The sequence below is a fragment of the Scaptodrosophila lebanonensis genome, unplaced genomic scaffold (assembly GCF_003285725.1).
Source record: "Scaptodrosophila lebanonensis strain 11010-0011.00,11010-0021.00 unplaced genomic scaffold, SlebRS2 tig00000098-arrow-pilon, whole genome shotgun sequence".
Classification (NCBI taxonomy): domain Eukaryota; kingdom Metazoa; phylum Arthropoda; class Insecta; order Diptera; family Drosophilidae; genus Scaptodrosophila; species Scaptodrosophila lebanonensis.
The window spans coordinates 3,737,535-3,757,669 of record NW_022060568.1 but is presented as its reverse complement, the minus strand read 5'-3'; the positions used below and the strand labels follow the sequence as shown (position 1 = coordinate 3,757,669).

The 20,135-nt window shown below is 34.7% G+C and overlaps 4 protein-coding genes across 10 annotated transcripts; 2 read left to right on the top strand and 2 right to left on the bottom strand.

The window, feature by feature from the left end:
* Window positions 1–590: 590 nt before the first annotated feature.
* Window positions 591–12,179, top strand: LOC115627829 (protein Tob1). Of its 2 annotated transcripts, none has more exons than XM_030523669.1 (5): window positions 591–709; window positions 9,161–9,991; window positions 10,058–10,234; window positions 10,288–10,664; window positions 10,994–12,179. In XM_030523669.1, the coding sequence occupies exons 2-5, from the start codon at window positions 9,839–9,841 to the stop codon at window positions 11,937–11,939; spliced, it is 1,653 nt and encodes a 550-aa protein (XP_030379529.1). In that variant the 5' UTR covers window positions 591–709; window positions 9,161–9,838; the 3' UTR covers window positions 11,940–12,179. The 2 variants fall into 2 exon arrangements, with proteins under 2 accessions (XP_030379529.1, XP_030379528.1); XM_030523668.1 differs by having other exon boundaries at window positions 592–709; window positions 10,991–12,179.
* On the bottom strand, window positions 6,017–8,708 carry LOC115627828. 4 transcript variants are annotated; one of them, XM_030523664.1, is made up of 9 exons: window positions 8,408–8,706; window positions 8,146–8,250; window positions 7,949–8,092; window positions 7,760–7,871; window positions 7,561–7,694; window positions 7,356–7,496; window positions 7,109–7,282; window positions 6,666–7,052; window positions 6,017–6,508 (listed from the first exon to the last, which is right to left on the bottom strand). In XM_030523664.1, the coding sequence occupies exons 1-9, from the start codon at window positions 8,606–8,608 to the stop codon at window positions 6,074–6,076; spliced, it is 1,833 nt and encodes a 610-aa protein (XP_030379524.1). In that variant the 5' UTR covers window positions 8,609–8,706; the 3' UTR covers window positions 6,017–6,073. The 4 variants fall into 4 exon arrangements, with proteins under 4 accessions (XP_030379524.1, XP_030379525.1, XP_030379526.1 ...); XM_030523665.1 differs by lacking the exon at window positions 8,146–8,250 and having other exon boundaries at window positions 8,408–8,708; XM_030523666.1 differs by lacking the exons at window positions 8,146–8,250; window positions 8,408–8,706 and having other exon boundaries at window positions 7,753–7,871; window positions 7,949–8,086.
* Window positions 12,180–17,451: 5,272 nt separating the features above from the next.
* Window positions 17,452–18,462, bottom strand: LOC115627766 (60S ribosomal protein L30). Of its 2 annotated transcripts, XM_030523561.1 has the most exons (3): window positions 18,419–18,462; window positions 18,196–18,341; window positions 17,452–17,712 (listed from the first exon to the last, which is right to left on the bottom strand). In XM_030523561.1, the coding sequence occupies exons 1-3, from the start codon at window positions 18,437–18,439 to the stop codon at window positions 17,544–17,546; spliced, it is 336 nt and encodes a 111-aa protein (XP_030379421.1). In that variant the 5' UTR covers window positions 18,440–18,462; the 3' UTR covers window positions 17,452–17,543. The 2 variants fall into 2 exon arrangements, with proteins under 2 accessions (XP_030379421.1, XP_030379422.1); XM_030523562.1 differs by lacking the exons at window positions 18,196–18,341; window positions 18,419–18,462 and adding an exon at window positions 17,899–18,075.
* Window positions 18,463–18,853: 391 nt separating this feature from the next.
* LOC115627765 (UPF0488 protein CG14286) lies at window positions 18,854–20,134 on the top strand. 2 transcript variants are annotated; one of them, XM_030523560.1, is made up of 4 exons: window positions 18,854–18,974; window positions 19,113–19,294; window positions 19,374–19,508; window positions 19,567–20,134. In XM_030523560.1, the coding sequence occupies exons 2-4, from the start codon at window positions 19,123–19,125 to the stop codon at window positions 19,839–19,841; spliced, it is 582 nt and encodes a 193-aa protein (XP_030379420.1). In that variant the 5' UTR covers window positions 18,854–18,974; window positions 19,113–19,122; the 3' UTR covers window positions 19,842–20,134. The 2 variants fall into 2 exon arrangements, with proteins under 2 accessions (XP_030379420.1, XP_030379419.1); XM_030523559.1 differs by having other exon boundaries at window positions 18,893–19,044.
* Window position 20,135: the final 1 nt, after the last annotated feature.

The following is a 20,135-nucleotide window of genomic DNA, read 5'->3' as shown; positions in this document are numbered from 1 at the left end:
AAATAAATTGTAAGCCTTACACACAGCCCGTTATTTGTCAAGTGAACAGCCCATATTGTAAGTGTTGTGACGTCACAGAGTGCGCTCTCAATAGGATGTCAAATTTGGTCAGTTTGTAAAAAATATAAATATAAAATGTATGTCATTTGTAAATAACCGACTTCAAAAAAAGAGAAGGTTATTTTTTGTATGTGCATAGATATGTATTAAAGTTGTTTTTTTTTGCATTTTCAAAAATACTTATATTTTAACTTTTAAAATAAATTATAAATCGGGTCCCCATGACGTGGCTTTGATTCCGTTCTGGAACTCAACTTTTCACGTTTCTATGGCCAGATATCCATTAAATTATTTCACATCAATGACGTAGTACATGAGCCTTAAATAACTGGTACTGCTCTTGGCGTTATCTACCACTCTTCACATCGTGGTGTCGCATGCAATTATGTATGTATTACATCTGTGTATGTATGTACGTCTATATTTGTTTTGTTGCTGGTGGGTTGGCCGATTTGTTCGCGTCAATTCAGTTACTGCAGGACCGTCGGGCGTTTTACACTTACTTAACAGCGTTTGCTGGCAACGCGAGCGCCACAAAAGTTAACGGGAAATTTTTTTTTAAATAAATAGATACATAAGAACAATAGCAAAAGTGGTCATGCACAATACTTACTAGACATTACACAACTCGGTAGCAATCAACAAAAAGGTCCGTGACTAAATTTTATCGTAAAGAAAACAAAGATAAGAATTATAATTATCTTTATTCTTTTTTTTTTATTGTGCATTCGTAAATATATACATACATACATATATACATGATAATATTTACATACATGTGTGTGTGTGTGTGCCAAAAACGTATGTATGTATGTATATATAAATGTTCATATAAACATTTGTACTTCGCGCTGTGTCCCATGCCTAAAGTCGAGAAATCGTCACAAAACAAAAAATAAAAAATGATAATATAATATACAAATATACAGACATATGTACATACATACGTACATAGGTTTGAATAAGCGAGAACATAACGATATGCTTATGCTTCACTCTCTCCTTCATTAAAACACAACAATTTGTCGTCACGGAGTACCACCAACAGCTGATGTCTAAACAACGGCACACATGTAGAAATTATAAAGTTGCAAATTACCTAACTGCATAATAATTGCAATTTTCGTTGTTTTTAATAATGACATACATACATATGTATATACAGAATTGTTGTATGTATAAATGTAATTTTCATGCACTATTGTCGATTTCGAAAGTCGGACAACAGATGAAAAATGGGAGCAATTGCAAAAAGGGCGCAAAAGAAAACAAATTCCGATTGTATGCTGGCAATGCTGCTGCTGCCTCTGCGCTACTTTCGCTGACTGCGCTGCTGCTGTTATTGCATTTAACAGCGTCATTTATCACTGCGTGTCCGACTGCAGACGTTTAACGGCGTTGATGTCGCGTTGCGCGCGAGAATAACTTTTATCTAATAAATAATGTACAAATTATGTTAAGTGTGTGAGTAGGTTAAACATTTTGCTAAAAACAATATCAAAAAAGTGCGGTCGTTTTTTGTTTTGCATTATTATTTATATGTAGAGCTCCCTACTGGGCTGATTGTGACGTATGCAGATGACACACATATGTATCTATATACATATGTATATACATATACACACACAAACATATTTTTATGTTTCTTCTCTCAAAAATTGCAGGCTTGAGAACTTGCGCATGTTCAGTCAGCTGTTTTGTGTTTTCCCAAACAATATTTGGATTTGGAACAGTGCCCGATAAATACGAGAAAAAAAATTGTGCTTGTCTGCCGATATGATGGCGCAGTAGTTGGTTTGGCCAAATTGTTATTGTGCCACTGCCAGTCAAACCCAAAGCTTTGCCGTTGCTCGCCTCTAACCGTTAAACCGTAAATATGTGTCTCTCTAAATGTGTGAGTGTGTGTGTGTTCTTTGCGTGTAGTTGTGTGCATCTCTGTAATCGTGGGTGTTTAGCGCAGTAGTGAGCGTGTGCCCGTTACGAAGATTTCAACATTACGCTAAACGGCAAACGACGAGAATTTCTGTCAACGTTGTTGTTGTTGCTCTGGTCTGTCGGTATAAGGCTATAATATAAGATGTGTTAAAAAAATAACCTAAAAGAGTTATGCAATCTGCAAAGTGAACTGTGCCTCCTAATTATCTGTGGAAATGAAAACTCCCCCACAAATAAGAAAACCACCAAGCCAAAAATGCATCAACCTATTAAAATACCTGCATACATATGTATATACAATTGCTTAATGGAAAATCGGAATCAAAATAATTTATAAAAACAATTTCGTGTTGTTTTTTGTTTTTTGTTTAAAAATGTTTTTGTGCAAGTGTTTATGCATTTATATAACATTTAGTCGACGTATGTATAAACATGCACATACATATGTACATATATGTATGTATAAATATAATATTTATACATACGTATGTTTTCAATAATAGTTCGAGTGTTTTCTCAGCCCCAAACTATATCCCCACACACAGCTGTGTCTGTGTGTTTGTTTGACTTATTTGCGAATAAAAGAGAGGACAACATTAAGCCCGTAACCCATCATAAATATGTACATACTTTAGCTACCAACTAAAGGGATTCAAGTATTGTCATATACTACATACGAGTAAATAAGTACACATTTGCTTTCTGAAGTTGTCTATGATGCAACAACTACGTACATACATAAGTATTTCATGTGATCAGAAAAATCACGATATTAATTAAAGCAAAACGCTTCACCCGCACTTGCCATCCGCCTGCGTATGATGTATACATCTACGTACGTCATATACACATTTGTAAACAAGGCAAAGTCGAGGGTAGGTCGATGCATAGTAAATACCCTAACCAGTTGAGTATTGACCCTATGTATTCATATAGATATACATATATAAATATATATATATCAGTATATATACATACATATTGTAAATCCTCATCAAGGTCTAGATTAATTTTGTATATCATACTCAACTTCGGTATAAAACCAAGAGAAAATCGTTAAACCTGATCCAAATCCAAAATTTATTGAACGATTAATATGTAGACACAAAAATTAAAAAAAAAAATTAGACAAACAACGTGCTGTTTGGAAAACCAGGGCTTTCGAACCTTTTCTAATTATTGTCTAGTATATAAATATCGGTGTATTATATACATATCTATATCCAAGTCATATGCAGCTTACATAAATACTCCTTAACATGAGGTATATTGTTATCTCAAATATCAAAACAAAATTATAAATGCAATACGTTTTCTGAGAGTGTTACCTTGATATGGTGCCAAATGGGCTTACAGTGTTATCATTGAAAATTACCCAAACTCCAAAAAACCTCATTCACACATATGTACTCTATGTATGTAAGTACATATGTACATGCGAATATGTTCTTAAGGCTTTAGTGTTCGACCTTCAAGGTGTTTTGTGAATTCAGTAATTACATAATCTTTTATCTATTTCTACTATATATGTACATATATCTATGTACGTACATATAGATTTAACGCTTCGAACAACTCAAACCAACCGTCAATCATAATTACGTATTGCTTGAAATTTTGTTGCCTTTTTATCTACTATACATGATTTCGTAGATATATATACTTGTATGTACATACATATACTATTTATATGATTCTATAGTCAACATTTGCTCTAACTTTTAGCATGAAAATAAACACAATTGTAATAATAACAACAACAAAAACTGCGCATCTTCTCCCTCTCTATCTCGCTCTCTTCCTGCCTTAGTGCCCCCACAGGGTCCTCTCCCACGAACGTGCTCAATGTATATATGTACGTGTACATGTAGACATACATATACTCGTATATATTTCTGTGTGTGTTGCACTCTTCAACTGTTCGGCTGCTCTGCACCAAAAATCAATAAAATCTGGGCCACCAGCTTTAAAGGTTTATTTAAAAGGTATAAAGCTATCGCTGCCGCCCACAGACCCACAATGTATGTATGTATGTATGTATGTATGTGTGTATGTACGTGAACACTTACAAAGGCACTGTAAGGCAGGCGCGACTTTGCCTTGGTCAGAATAATATCTTCCAAATAAGTTTATTCAGTTATCTCTGTTTAAGAATTTCTTTCCACCATTCCCTCTCATCATTCGCATTTCAAGATGTTCTTCGTTACATGTGTCTGTGTTTCATGTTTCTGTAAGTATATATAAATACATATACATATATACTCGTATGTGTGTGTATGCCGTAAAAGTGAAAACTGAGCTTTTTCAAGTTCAGCTTGTACATGCTGAAATATGTGTGTATAGTATGTATGTACATATGTCTGTGTCTGTGTTCGTGTTGAAAGGTGCACATTTATATGCAGGTGTATGTATGTATATGTATTTATATATACAAGTATGTAGTTACGCTTGTATTTGTATCTGTGTGTGTGACGACAGAAGGTGTGATGGCAGCAACAACAACAAGGGTTGCAAACTACAAAATCGGAAAATGCCAAAACCATTTACATGCAATATAGACGTATGCATGTCTATACATACATATGTATGTATGCGTGTGTAGGCAGGTTAGTACATATGTATAGTTTGTGCATGCTACTACATATGTATATTTTGTGCATATATGCATAAAATTTGCACCATTTGTAGCATTCGTGAATTTTTCGAGACTTCGAATTGGGGCACTGTAGCACATGAGCAATAAATGTATGTATATGTTTTATTTACATATGTACATACTCATACTGAAATGTTTTCTAATTTATTGATAGGAACGTTGGTGAGGCTAACATGTCGTATGATTGATAGGCTCTTGAAAGCTTTGGCTCGGCATCATGAAAGGCATCTTCAATATTGCTGTTTCATTTTATTTTTTTATCTAACGTGTGGCGTAAAACACTAAAAATTGGCCTTCAGCCGGCCAATATTGTATCTGTATGCATTAATGCTTTCCCCCATGTACATAGTTAGATACCTACATATGTAAAACTATAAGTTCTATCAATTTTTAGCCCCCTTTTTGTGTAATCAATTTAACATTGTATTAGAATAGGTAAACCTCCCAATCTAGTATAAAATGGACTCTTCTATAATTTGTTTATATATCAAAAGCTCCCTTGGGACCACTGTTTTTATCGAATTAAAAATCTACAGAAGCTGCAACATCGTTAGGTATGTTTTCAAATTCCTCACCTGAGTCCATTTCGAAATCCTCAACAAGTTTTTTCTGATATAAAAATTCTTAGTTTACGCTCTATACTATAGAGCTATAGAGTCTATAGCCTTAAAGCTTGCTTTGATTCAAGTAAATAGTTAGATTGTCAGACTGTCAGTTCGTTATTATTAATTATTTAATTGACTTTAGAATTCCACTTAAATTAAATGTTAAAATTCCATTGGGCATTTGGTTAAATATACATATGTGGGAATAAGATTTTTTTACTTTAACTTAGGTAGGCGGAGTGTCAATTTCGCTTCAACATTCAGTTATGAAGATAACTTTTACTTACGGTCCAAAAATGCGGAAAAATGCAAATAGTTTTAACATAAATATTTATTTTCAAATTCACGGTACTGGCCTCGCATTTTTTTATTTATGTATGTATGTATGTATAAGCGAAGGGTTTCGAAATGGCATTGCGCATACGCTATGGTCGAGAGTGAAAAAAGAAAACGGTACATACTCGTACATACATTGTATAGAGGAAAATGCAAGCGAAGTCCTGAAAGGCACGACATGAAAACATTCATTGGTCTTCGGTGAACTTCGGGTCTGCTCCAATTATGGTTGCAACTGCTCGGCCTTTGTTCGGGTACCCTTTCATTTTTTTGTCCACCTGTTAACCTACATTTGATGACATTTGGGCTACGTGAGAGTAGATGCTCGTACGATGATTTGGCTGCTCTGCGTGAAAGCTACCGCCGATGACGTCTTTGTTGTTGTTGTACATATGTATTGATTATTTATGTATACGAAGAGTGCTTAAACGTATTGAACGTTATTTATTTGAGTTTTTTTTTTGTTTGTAACTTAGAAGTTTTACAGGAATTTCGGAGAATCAAATTTAATTCTTTTGATGTGCGGCGAGTTTAGTTGATCGTCATCACTGGTTTCTACAATACGACACATAATGGGTATATCCTCCATTTTGGTTCCAGTACGATTGCTCTTTGCACCGAGAGTTTCGACTATAAATTCTTCTTTGAAACTATCCCATTTGCGTGTTTTTAAGAAGTTTTCAAATAGGGCCTCGCGCGAAGGTACATTGCATTCAAAGTAAAATCGGCGACGTTGCCATATATTACCTGGGTTTTGTGCCTTTTCCAGAAGCCAAAATCGTGGCAATAGCAGACATTGGACTGTTGTGCGCGCCATTATAACTCGATGCTCCATTCTTTCGCCTAATCCAAAGACTCCACCATATGTGAGAGAGCCGACATCTATAAAATGAGTCTCGCGCGTCTTCTTCACGCACTTTACAGAAAGAAAAATACGAATATTGTATGTACTAAAAGATTAAAACATATGATACGCGATAAATCAAAGCGAAATACATCATAGGGTGTTGGTGAAATTAAGTGCCGTTTCCGCTTAAATCCGCTTAGGGATAGCCCAACTCAATAGTACTTACGTCTTTTACAAGTATCGAGCTTAAAATTGTGGCCTTTGAATGACCTGCCGAAGTTGCCGTAAATATTTCCATTTCTTCACTGCTGCCCGCAGGCTTTATCGAAACTATTGTGCCTTTTGACCTCGACTTTATCAATGAGCTCTTCCTCTCTTGTGAACTTTTTTCCACCTCCTCGTGTTCATCCAGTTCACCGTCATCATCATAATCATCATCATAATCGTCCCAGTAGTCTGTATCCTCCCCTCCCTCAAAATACTGATGGAATGTACGTGGAACTCGTTTTTCTCTACCTTTAGTTCTTTTTCTTGCCCCACGTAATGGTTCCTTTCTTTCCGGAACGATATGGCCACATGCAATTTCAATATCTCTAAGTCCCATTCTACGCATCTAAACATTTGTTTACATAATACATTTAATTGAAGGCAAAATATATAAAAACCTACAGGTGCCTTTTTCGATGTAACATTGTCTTCCGATGACGATGCCAATAGTGCATTTAAATCAACTCCGGTATGTGACCTAAGAGAGGTTTTCGATGCTTCTGATTCGAACATCTTAGATCCGTCTCTTGGAAGGTCTGTAAGATAGAATGCTTTTTTGCCATTTCTCGTGACGGACTAAAATACACCAAATGACAAAATCTTATCATTAAAATGGTTTAAAAGTTCAAAATATATACCATTCCCTCACCATCAAGTTTAGACACTGCAGTATCACGCATTCGCCGCTCAAAATAAAGTGCACATAACTGACAGAGCCCTTGTCCTCATAATAAATAGTCTGCAGGGGCTCGTATTGCATTAGGGTGCCAAATTTGCACGCATTTATGATCTTGTATAAATTATTGTTAGACCTCCACACTCTATTATTTAATGAATATTATGGGGATAAAAACCTGTTCTTTGTTGAGAAAGTCAAAATAATCGACAGCTGCTAAAGCTGTTTTTTTGTCTTCCCACTGCTTTTTCATAAAGGGCTCGAGAATTTTTCTGTAATCATTGTCATAAACCACCAGGAGCTCACATTGCGCTAAAACAAAAAATGTATAATTGGTTAACTATGCATAATTTTATAGGAAATAATATACAACGAACTAAGTGTTGTGTACGTATTTCTTCTTGGGCAGCGCTCCAGCATTTCGACATCACCTATGCAGTCGCCTGGGCCGAAAATCGCTTCGACTACATGATCCGAGGATTTGGTTGACTAAAATAAATATGAATTAATTAATTTGGGTCCTTGGATGTTAATTCCGTGAAATTCAGAGACCATAACTAACTTACTTTTTGAAAAACTTGCTTCTTCATTTCAATCTCTCCAGTTAAAATAAAGTAAATAGTTATTGGAATATCTCCTTCTTTCATTATTACACGATCAACTCCAAGGGCTTGAAATTTTACGACCGGCACTAGTCGAGCTCGTACTTTCTAGAGGTAATAAAGAATTATGATTCAATCTGATGAGGTTTTCGTAGCCCTACCGGTGGCATTTTAGCAAAGCATGTCATATTAGCAATTATGGAACAAAGTTTTTTACGATCCGCAGTGGATCGACTCCAGGGTGGCGAGCGTATTAAAGCCTTTTCCTATAAAAGGGCAAATCATGGCATATTGCAGTTTTAAAACGATAATCAACCCGTTAGGACACCCAAAATTATCAATTCCCATTAACTTAATAGGTTCTTTGACACACTTAGCAGGAGTTGAAAACTTTCGGTATCATTAGTTCAGACTTGTACTCACCGAAATAGTTAGCATGCCCACTTGGTGCTTCTGGCGCACGAGTAACGCTACGTTTTTTTTTGCATTCAGGGATATTCCCACATCCTCCGGATCGCTCAGCCATTGACGATTCAAAACTACGCCGCGTACTAGTTTTTTGAAGCGCGCCTTCGCCGCCTGCTTCTTCTTGCCCTCCTCTGCATCGCGAGTGCGCTTAGACATGCTCTAACTTTGTCCGAAAAGTATATATTTTTAGTAAAAAAATTTGATTTTTTTTTTTAAATATTTTGTGTTACGTTTTTATGGTTTAAGGTGTTTTTTTTTTTGTTTTTTATATGCGTTTGGCAACAAATAACATTTTTGTATATGTTTGAGTGTTGACTTTTTTAAAAGTCATATAAATGAACATATTTTCAAGGCGGGGTACATTTCAATTGAACAAAAAATTAACTGTTGTGTGTTAAATGTAAAACGCATCGTAAATAATGTATCTACAATGAATAATTGTGAGGAATATGGAAGTTTTTCAATACTCGCTCATCAAATATCTGAAATTGAAAAGCATGATGTCGTAGTTAACAGATCATAATGTTTAAATTTGGGCCATTGAGCAACAATAATTGATCAGTTAATGGTTTCATCAAGTTCACTTAAGTGAAGAGTAATTACAATTATATAGATACATAAGTGTGTACATACATACTATACTTGTATGTATGTACAGAGTCAATCATACAAATAACCCTTCATTTATTATATTTGTTTCGTTCGCAGATACATTTTTAATGAGCGCTGCAAAACTGCATGGCATTAATGACGCATTGTTCCAAGCACATTTTGAATCGAAACCAAAGCAAGTACATATGTATATACAATATATATATATAGTCATGTATATATACGGACAGACCTACAGATATACATGTATGCCAAGTAAAATACAGACATAAGCATTCTTAAGCAGAGCAAAGACAGGAAACAAAAGGCCATTTATTGCATCACCAACAAGAGAATAAAAACAAAAGCAGAAAACAACTCAACACAAAAACAAAACATGTATTTTTAAGATTGTACATAGATCTAGACAACTACGCTTATAATGACAACTATAATTCATACTGAAACACTTATTTAAACAACAAACACGATTCTTACACGAGTCAGAGAGATTTTTGAAATGAACACCGTGCAATACTAATTAATAAATTAGTTTTAAAAAAAACCAAAAAAAAATATATAAAAAAAATCACAAAAAAATAAAAACCCAAACACACACAGAAGCAACTAGAAAATTATTAGAGACGCCAAAGATATCCAAATTACGGTCAAAGTGCGGATGATCGAGCAAAGTGAAACATTCTACAAGAGAGTTGCAGTAGCGTGAGAAGGGGAGTACAAAAGATAGAGAGACCGAAACACGTAACCGTTACACCAGTAGCGAGTGTTGTCAAAATGCATATTGAAATACAAGTGGCTTTAAATTTTGTCATATCCTATCTGTATAACAAATTGCCACGCCGTCGAGTAAATATATTTGGTGAGGAATTAGAGAAAGCACTGCGTGACAAATTCCAAGGACACTGGTATCCGGAGAAACCCTTCAAGGTACGTTAAAGGCATCCAAAAATGCAACTCTTATGAGTACCATTCATGTTCATTAATTTGTTGCAGGGCTCCGCGTATCGCTGCCTCAAAACCGGAGACCCCATTGATTCGGTTTTGGAACGTGCAGCACGTGAAAGTGGCGTACCAATAAGCGACATACTTGAGAATCTGCCCAATGAGCTATCTGTGTGGGTCGATCCAGGTGAAGTGTCCTATCGCATTGGCGAGAAGGGAGCAGTAAAGGTGAGAGAAGAATATTAGTGCTGTTTCAATACGCTAAATAATAAACTCAACAGATACTCTACACGGAGAATAATGAGAATCATGAGGACAGCACCTCGGCAGATCGTGAGGTTACGAAGACCTTCAATCCTGAGGCTCAATGCTTTCGGCCCATCGATGCAGTGAACACCACCATGAACAACCTGAGCTTAAGCCCGAAAGCAGCACTCCCCAAAGCAGTAGGCTCTTCACCCCACTCGGCCTCATCGAGCTCGCCCACCTACAAGGGCAGTCCCAATCCTACGAGTGGCACCACCGTCGCCTCCGGCAACAACTCGTCCGCATTCTTACAGCGCGCTGCTCAGGCACCCTTGACCTTTACAACCGCTACCTTTGCCCAGACCAAATTCGGCAGCACCAAGCTGAAGACCAGCTCGAAGCGTACCAACAGGTGAGCCAACATATTTGAATATTGACAATTAAAGAAAACAAGTTGCGATTTCTCCCTTACGCATATATGCATGAATATCTGGTTTTACAAGATAGGGAATCTTTGAAAAATCCTTGGCAAACACTTCCTTTACACTTTAGAGTTGGTAGCTTTATACTTTATTGAAAGACTATTTATTACGTGTTAAAGGGTGAATAAATCGTCGGCATATTTCTTCTTCCTTTACACTTTATAGTTGATTGTTTGATGTATTCAAAGATTTAACGCGGATGTATTATAACACCATATAACTTTATTAACTTGGAACCTATTTATATCATTCACAGCAGCTCCTACCGCATGTCGCCCACTGAGTTCTCGAACTATATTAAACAACGTGCCATGCAACAACAGCTACATCATGGCCATGGTGTCAACTCGTCGGCATTTGGCTCCCTGGGCGCAGTCTCGCCTGCACGCTCAATATCTCCCAATCCGCTCTCCTTGGGGCTCAATCAGACAGCGGCTGCTGCTGCGGCAACGGCTGCCCCCGAATCTTTCTACTATCCGAATATTGCAATGGGACTCTATCCACCGTTCAATGCGGGACAACAGCGCAGTCTCTACGAAGGGCATTTTAATGGCTCAGATGCTAATGCCGCTGGAATGTTTGCTGCCAATAATCCGGCGGTTGCAGCTAATAACAAGTTTAGTACTTATCTGGAGCCGTGCTTTTATCCCAATGCCAATGGCCCTGCAACTGCAACACCAGGCACTCCGATGGCTACAAGACTCAGTCAGCAGCAGCAACAACAGGGACAGCAAAACATAAGCAATATGGCGCGTGCCAACAGTAACGACAGCAACTTTGGACTGGAGATCGATGCTGGCACTATTGGCGCCGCCACCACGAACATTAATAACTCAAATGTTACGGCCGAGGACATTGCCTTAAATATCCGTGAAATGAATCCTACCGAATCCTCAGCAGATAGCAGCCCCATTGCCACGCCCACTGTTTGCGTTGTTCCTACATTAACGGCTGCTGCAGCTGCTGCTGCTGCCGCTGCCGCCGCCTCCACTGCTACCACTTCATCATCATCATCTGGTTCGGCCTCTGCCGGAAGCAGCATCAGCAGCAGCAGCAACGGCAGCAGCGGCAACGAAGACTCTTCTGGATCAGCGTCCTCCTCCTCCGCAGCCGCTGCCGCCGCCAGCAACAACAAACTCATCGATGGTCTCAATTCATTCTATGGCAGTGGATCCTCCTATCAGCAACTTTTAGTCGCCAATTAAATGCAGCTGCAACTCCCTGCAATGGAATAGAGACAACAACAGGAAAAGCAACAATTACAACAAACGATAGAAATGCAACTCGAAATCTGTTGAAGCTAATAACGATAGATCAGAAGAAGCCATTACCACCTAAAACCAAAACTAGCTAGTGTTATACATATGTATGTACGTTGTATTAGTTGCCGACCTAATAATTGTTATTCTACTTTTTAGAACATTTGTACTATGCATACGGCATACATATATACTAAATCTAAATCTATATATATATTCGTATATATATATATATATATATATATATATATATATATATATATATATATATATATATATATATATATATATATATATATATATATATATATATATATATGTATACATATATATTATGTATGTGCAATGAAAAACCAGATGGAGAGTAGCAAGAAAAAAATTGTAAATGTAACAACCTTTTTTAAAATAGTGTGTAACTAATTCGTATTGCTACACAATACACAAGAGAATGGACGTAATGCTGTATATGTGTGCATTCAGATATACAGAAGTACATAGCACTATATACTTTTGTATATATGTATGCATTCGTATGCACATTTGTTATATTTTGTTAATAAAACTGATGTTAAGTGTGAAATTAATTTCTAAAATGCTATATATTTCATGACGTGTGCACCATCTGTATGCATATGTATATTATATATATGTACATATGCCTGTATATCATATACATATGCATCTCCATACAATGTATTTGTCGGATGTATCGCAAATTAAACTTTGACATCCATAGGCAAACTCTCAAACATAGACACACACACACACACCCATACACCAGCACACAAGCTCAATAATACACACAAATTCATTTCATGAGTTAAAAAAAAACTAAACAAAAAAAAAATAAATAACAATAGGAAGACGAAAATAGCTGCAAATTAACTAGAATTTCTTAATTAATTGTTTTAAATTGTTATACATAAAAAATGAGAAAACAAAGCAAAAAAAACAAAAGATTGAATAATTTTGAAGTTAAGTTTTTAACTAGTTATAACTGTAAAATAAGTTTTTTTTATATATTGTATATCAAAACGAAAAACATAAATCTAATTAATTACAAACGATTGATATTGATGTTGTCAAAGGTTGCATACCCTTAAAAAAAAAGTCTATGAAACAGCTCTAGAATATGATTCTTATTAATTAAACAAAAATAACTAACTTTGCATCCTAGCTTTGCCCAATCAAGTGATAAACTTTAATGTTCTCATACTTTCCAAATATTCTTCTGCCCCAAAAGTAAACTAAGAAATCGCTCGATATACATAGTTGGAAGATACTTTCAAAATAAGAGTCTCTGTGTGCAGTTCTTTTCCTTTTTCTTTATTGTCGAACTGAGGAAGTGAGGGATTAATTATAGAAAAGAGATGTGATATCTCCAATAAATGGTGCATTGTAACTATTCTCTAGAATTCCTTAAAAATGTTCATTTTCAGCGTTAAACTTAGTCAATGAATATAACATTATCTTTTTAATGATTATCGTATATTAAATTTTTCCTACAAATCACGATTAAACAATGAAGCTGCATGTTAATATCAGTAAATATATTATATCATCAGATTTTAGGAAAATCTGTAATTTGAAATGGAGATAGGGTATGCACACTTCGGCACGCCGAAGTAAATAAAATATTGTTTTGTATTTTCAAGTCATGCTACGATTCGTTTTAGTTTCGTTTTAATTTCTTCTTATTATTTTAGTTTTCAATATGTACATCTATTTTTATATGAATATTGCAATTTTTATAAAACGAGTAAAGGAAATACAATTTTATACTTTTTATACGAGCTTACGTAAAATACATATATACATGTCCACACATGTATTTATCATTGTACTATATATAAATGTTTACTTCAATTTCCAAAAAGTAAATCAAATGAGCATTTTTATTTACGAGTTAGCATAGCCTATGCACACACGAAGTCCCTTTTCGCTACAAAATTATTATATATGTACTACATATCCATATATGTGGACTATTATAATTTATATATACAGTCAAAATTTGTCTTCACAACTTGAGCAAAACAGATGCGAATACTTAAGCTTAAGTATAAGAATAGCTTTTTAGAGCAAACTGCAAAGATATTACATTTAATTCTTGTTCGCTCGATCATTTGTAAGCTAAAACCCGACCTCTCTCCCCACCCATGGCTTAAAAAGTGGACAGCGTTACTTTAATTTTAAGCTGCAACATAAAGAATTATAGCAAAAGTGTTCTTTGTTCGCAATTAATCAGAATTTATGTTGTAGCTTCAAATACTCAACTTATACCATATGTATCATATATTTGTATGTGTATGTACCTACACATTACGTGTGTATATCTAAAGTTACCACTGAAAATGAAAATTTAATGAAACATTTATGTACCTTAAACAAGCTTCTAATTAAACTGCTCTTATGAAAATGTAAGGTGACTTTCCATACATCCACTTGCTATACAAACTGATGCCAAAATGTCAAAAACTCAAGAAGTTGCGGTTTTCTCAGCATTTAATTTCCACGATAAATTATATTCTCGACAATACCTTAAATGTGGACACTATACATACATATGTATGTGCATATATGAATGCATCTATATTTTTCATTTATTCATTTGGTTAACAACCTATTTTAATTATCATAATGTTGTGTAGCAACAAATCTTAAAAAACATCCAAAGTCACCTTATGTTTTTAAGCAAGTAGTGCATATGTACCTACATACAATACGCATTCACGATATACGAGAATAAAAAACAAAATAAACAACAAAAGAAAAAACATTTAGAGGGACAATTTAGACAATGCATAATACAAAAAATAACACTTGAATAGTAACAAAACCATAAGAAAAGAAAGTAAACAAACAAGCAACATTTTGTACTTTTATATAATTACTACAATTTCTCAAAACAAAAAATTGTACATCTGTATTTGTTTAATATACTATATACATAGGTATATGTTGTATGTGTAGGGGATATGTTGTACATGCTTATGAATATTTGAAGGCCGATGCAATGCCGATAATAACACTTTTCAAATGTCACGAAACAAAAGCAACAAGAGAGAGAGAGAGAGAGCAAAAGGGGAAAGAAGCATTGTGATACCAGACAGGAGACAGAGACAGGTTAACCATGAATAAGACAGACAGAGAGAGAGAGACACGCCAATTTAGACAGAGACAGCAACAATGCAGTTGCACAGCTCCGTGAAATGCAATGCATAATAATAAGTATGTATGTAATTAGCAAGTGTATTTATGTACGTTTGTTTTCCAACCAACCACTTAGAAAACCCCCCGGGCGCATAAGCATAACTAACAAATGTTTGTTAATGGCGCATAGCAAGTAATTTAAAAAATACAAATAAAAACACAACACAAATAAATTAACAAATATACATATATACATTACGTGTATGTATTTTTATATAAAGCGAATATTTAAACTGAAAACAAGAAACTATTGTATGTATGTATGTACATATATCTACAGATCAGTGCGAAGATTAAAAACGTTATGACTGTTTGAACATAAAACAGAAATAAAAAAGGAAACAAGCAAAGATACCAAATCTGATTTTAAAATAACAACTTAAATACATTTAAAATAAAAAACACCAACGACAGCATAGAAAAATTGCTCATTTCAGTAATAAGAACGTATGTATGTAATTACTCTAACCCAACCGCACACACACGCGCGTACATACACACACACACTAACAATATGTACATATGTATGTATGTATATGCATGTGTGTATAAAACGCAGTCAGATATCTGCAAAGTAGTAACAAAAAAAAAATAACAAATAATAATAAACACAATACAGAGAAGTTACAGATCCTCATGTGCAAAACAAAATTTCCGTAAATTCATAAATGGATACCAAAAATATACATATAGTAAATATAATGTACATAGATGTATGTACATATTAAAAAATCGGTTAAGTAGTTAGACGAGAATTCATGCTTGTAATTTTTATACATTTATATAGATAAGCCTATTGAATTTGTATCCTTTTTTCAAAATCTGAATGTGTGTTTAAACCAAAAACAAAACAAAAAAGACGTTAAAGGAAAACTTGAAATGTGTGCGTATGTGGGTTTGCAATTTTTTGATATCCTTGAAAAGCAACCAATAAAAATCAAAATTTATCTAAATGTGTTTGTACATACATGCACGTACATGTTTATTGCGCAACTTATGTACCAAGAAATCGAATCTGTTAAGTTTGTTTCACAATATTTTGAAGAAGCTTAGTTGCTTCTTTCAATATAAATATTAAAACTTATTAAATGTCCAAAATCACGAATGTATGTATTATAGGCTATAAACTTAACACTATGATAAACATACGACATACGAAGCTCGCAAATCGGTATTGAAATTTATCTAAATCTCCTAAAACTAGCATGATATGATCCCAGTTTTGAGGCGTAATTCCTGTACTTGTAGTAATCCAAAACACGATTTTCAGGCTTCGTATCAACGTATTATAATCGTATACTATACTTAATGGCCAATACTTCAAAACTAAGGTTATACATACATGCATATGTATGCTCGTCTATCAGAGCGATTTATGTAGTACATTTTTTAACGCTTGGTATGTGTATGTATGTACTATGTGATATATATATGATCATTACTATGTATGGTATGTGGTACATAAGGGCGTGCAAACTGTATCGAAATATTGTTTTCAACATTGACTATACACATACTTTCTAAAACGAACACAATAAAAGAATAACTCTTAAATAAAAAATGCATATCAGTGAAACAATAAAAACAATAATAAAAATGTATATACATACATATATATTGAAAAAAAAACTGTTATATATACATACATGCATATATATATATAGTACATGAATATTCAATCAATTCAAAACTTAAGCGTGTGTACATAAGAATCGAGTTTATATAATGTAACATACATGTATTACGTAACGTAAATAATAACTTCCATATTGAGTATTTTTTCATATTACCTTTAATAGAATAAAAATTATCGTATTATTCAAAACAATTGTGCCTTGTATATTTTATCATTGCAGCTCAATTTTCAGAAGTATGTTCATACATAGATATTTACATACGCCTGACGGGAAATAAGGTATGACAATCGCAAAACAATTTTTTAGTAAGTAACCGACTGCAACAAACGACGTCCCGATTGTTTATTATTGTTAAGGCAGACTAAAAATACAATAGCTTTAGAATTGACAATCTGATTTTTATCTTACCGCCGCCTACGCGGTACATTTTTAAGACACACCAATGTGATACGGGGTCAGCATACAAACAAAATGTGAAGACAGATTATTATAATCTGTGTTCACCCTAACTAGCACACCCCAAAAATGTATATAAGTCAATCGCAATATACAATGTATGCAAGTACCCATAGAAATCAGTCTTAAGTAAATTTAAATGGCAACACATAAGTCATTTAATGGTAAAACTTTTATTCGCCACTAAATCCTAGTTGGACATTTCTTACAATGTTAATTTTTTTAAAAAAAGCCCTTCAAATATTTAGTTGTCTGGCAATGAGCGGATGATATCCGAATCTCCGGGATCGGTAATCGACATCGTGCACACTCGGAAGTATTTACCGCATGCGGTGCCCAGCTCGATGTTGGTGCCACTGTAGTGCTGCACTTCGGTCTTGGCCAACATGGCGTAGTACTCAATCTCAGACTTCCTGCAAGATCGTGAAAAATATTCGGTTATATGGAGCTCAGTTGTCACAGCAATGACAAAATTAACATAATTGCCTGATCAGAAAGAGTCTCTAGTAATTATAAATATATTCGTCATAGCACATCGGATTGTAAAATCATCATAGCAATTACATTTATTGGTACAGAGAAAAAGAGTTGCACCTTACCCCATTCATTCAAAGGCGTCTGTCATTACTGGGACCATTTGGAGCATTGCCTTATGCCTTATGTTCGCTGTAGCTGTTGCAACTTTGCATAGAGAACTGTTATACGAGTACTACTCCATAGTTTCCAACAATTTAAATTTGTTTGGAATCGCATATTTCTCAGTCAGCATAAAGCAAGACTCCATATGGTTCCAACAACAACAGCCATTTACTGTTAATACTTGGGTTTTAGTGGAAATCTACTTCTTTGTAGTAATATTTCTAGCCATAAGTGTGCGATGCTGCGTACTCTCTCACCTCAAAGCAGGCGTGTTGCTGGCGATGAGGACCAGTTTAGCCTTGCCTTGGCGCAACGTCTTCAATGTTTGTTTGTAACCCAAGCAGTATTTGCCAGATTTCATCACCAGCGCCAGACGCGCATTGGTGCTCTCCAAAGCCTTTTTCTAAAATTGTACGAGCAAGTAGTACCAAAATTATAGACAATGTTCTAACAAACGCAAATTAGTGTTCACAATCTTACCTGTTTCTTTACAGCAACCATTTTAACTGTTGTGCTAAAATAAACTAATGAACATCATTTTTATTAATATGTAAATAACCATAAATATTGTGCAATCACAAATTTAGAAAATGCACACTAGTGAAGCACACCCACCTTCGTCGACGGGCGATATCAAAAAGAAGGAAACACAGAACAGAGCACAAAGCGGAAGCACGAGTATGCTTTGACATCCACAGAGTTGCATGTGAAAAAAGTGGCCATCATAGTGTGGTGAAATTTTCCAGCACTAAACTGGTCGTCTGTCTTTTGTTGCCACTTAAAATATAAAAAAATGTATACGATTTTACTAGAAATGGGAATGATATATAATATATAGTATATATATATATAGTTATAAATTCAAAATTAGGCGTTTATAAATTTACCTTCATCACAATAGTGGTTCGTTTGCCAGCACTACGGCCCCTGCAATTTTTTTGAGTGTTACAGTGATTGGCTCATAAAGAAGAAGACCAGTATCATATGTTTATAAAGGCGCCTGTCGTTTGTTGCAGTAACATCGTGTTGTTTGGTTGTATGTATTTTTTGATTTTGAAATAGTTATATACTGGGTCATTACTGTCTCTTTTTGAACCATTATATGAGTAAGCTACTTATTGTTCATTCAAATCAAATCTTTTTACACTGTTATGATTTTAACACCATTTCACAGCCGCTTTAAGATGAACAGAAAAAAATGTGCCAAGTCCACAAGCAAACCAGCTCCAATTTTGGCAGCACCTAAAAAGACTACATTTGATGGTGATAACGATGTCCAGTTTGAGCTGGAGCTCTGTTGGTGCGTTCAACAATTAAGAACAGCACTAGACAGTGGAAAGTTAAGCCAAAAAGTTGGTAAGTTGATTATTATTAGATGTATTCTTTGTTTTCAAGTATGTACAAAACCCATATACTTGTATGATATGATCCTCAGCTGAAGACACAGCCAAGAACTTAAAAATACTGATGAGTCAAACTGCACCACTAATAAAGAAGAGACAAGTTATGAAACTCGCCTTGGGTGATTACCGCTTAAAAATGCAACAGGAGGAAAAGAAAATGTTGTTAGGTGAGCGAGAACTGCATTTATAACAGATAATTTTTACTAAATATTATGACATTTACAGCTTCCAAACAGATCAAATTTACACCAGCATCAAGTACTGATATAAAATCAAGCTTTGTAAAAAAGTCTGCGTTATTAAAGTCTGGCAAAGATTTTCGATTCAACTTTGATTTAGCGGATAGCAATGGTGTAGAAACTACTACGAATACGTCATCTGCAAAAACAATAAGTATCCCGGTAAACGAAAATAAGGAGCCTGCATTTAAATTTAATTTTTCGGTTAATGACGATGTCAATGATGATATAAATTTAGAGGGATTGTTGCTTAGAGATTAAAACTGAAAATACACTTTATTTTTATAAAATTTATTCATAAAACTGTTCATAACTGCAATAAATACTCTTGAAAGTGAAGAAGTTTGGAGCTAACTGCCTAAAGATTTCATATAATTCGATAAATTTACTAACTTTATAGCAGTAAGTACGATGTTACCAAAAGCAACTGATTATGATTCGCGAATTATGACCAACATTAAGAGATCTACGTATTTATTTGAGATGCAATCAACGTCATAGCATTAGTTTCCAAATTCTATTTGTATTTTAAGCAGTAAACAGAGATAGTTTAAT

What these genes read in the sequence shown, in the direction of transcription:
- LOC115627828 (XM_030523664.1), bottom strand. Translation starts at nt 8,608, where the DNA reads ATGTCTAAGCGCACTCGCGATGCAGAGGAGGGCAAGAAGAAGCAGGCG. An exon ending in TGGGCATGCTAACTATTTCG is followed by an intron (nt 8,251 to 8,407) that starts GTGAGTACAAGT and finishes GCCCTTTTATAG; the next exon opens with GAAAAGGCTTTAATACGCTC. An exon ending in AAATACGTACACAACACTTA is followed by an intron (nt 7,695 to 7,759) that starts GTTCGTTGTATA and finishes TTTTTGTTTTAG; the next exon opens with CGCAATGTGAGCTCCTGGTG.
- LOC115627829 (XM_030523668.1), top strand. Translation starts at nt 9,839, where the DNA reads ATGCATATTGAAATACAAGTGGCTTTAAATTTTGTCATATCCTATCTG. An exon ending in GCGAGAAGGGAGCAGTAAAG is followed by an intron (nt 10,235 to 10,287) that starts GTGAGAGAAGAA and finishes TAAACTCAACAG; the next exon opens with ATACTCTACACGGAGAATAA. An exon ending in AGCTCGAAGCGTACCAACAG is followed by an intron (nt 10,665 to 10,990) that starts GTGAGCCAACAT and finishes TATCATTCACAG; the next exon opens with CAGCTCCTACCGCATGTCGC.
- LOC115627766 (XM_030523561.1), bottom strand. Translation starts at nt 18,439, where the DNA reads ATGGTTGCTGTAAAGAAACAG. An exon ending in TGGTTGCTGTAAAGAAACAG is followed by an intron (nt 18,342 to 18,418) that starts GTAAGATTGTGA and finishes GTACAATTTTAG; the next exon opens with AAAAAGGCTTTGGAGAGCAC. An exon ending in AGCAACACGCCTGCTTTGAG is followed by an intron (nt 17,713 to 18,195) that starts GTGAGAGAGTAC and finishes ACGATCTTGCAG; the next exon opens with GAAGTCTGAGATTGAGTACT.
- LOC115627765 (XM_030523560.1), top strand. Translation starts at nt 19,123, where the DNA reads ATGAACAGAAAAAAATGTGCCAAGTCCACAAGCAAACCAGCTCCAATT. An exon ending in AAAGTTAAGCCAAAAAGTTG is followed by an intron (nt 19,295 to 19,373) that starts GTAAGTTGATTA and finishes TATGATCCTCAG; the next exon opens with CTGAAGACACAGCCAAGAAC. An exon ending in GGAAAAGAAAATGTTGTTAG is followed by an intron (nt 19,509 to 19,566) that starts GTGAGCGAGAAC and finishes TGACATTTACAG; the next exon opens with CTTCCAAACAGATCAAATTT.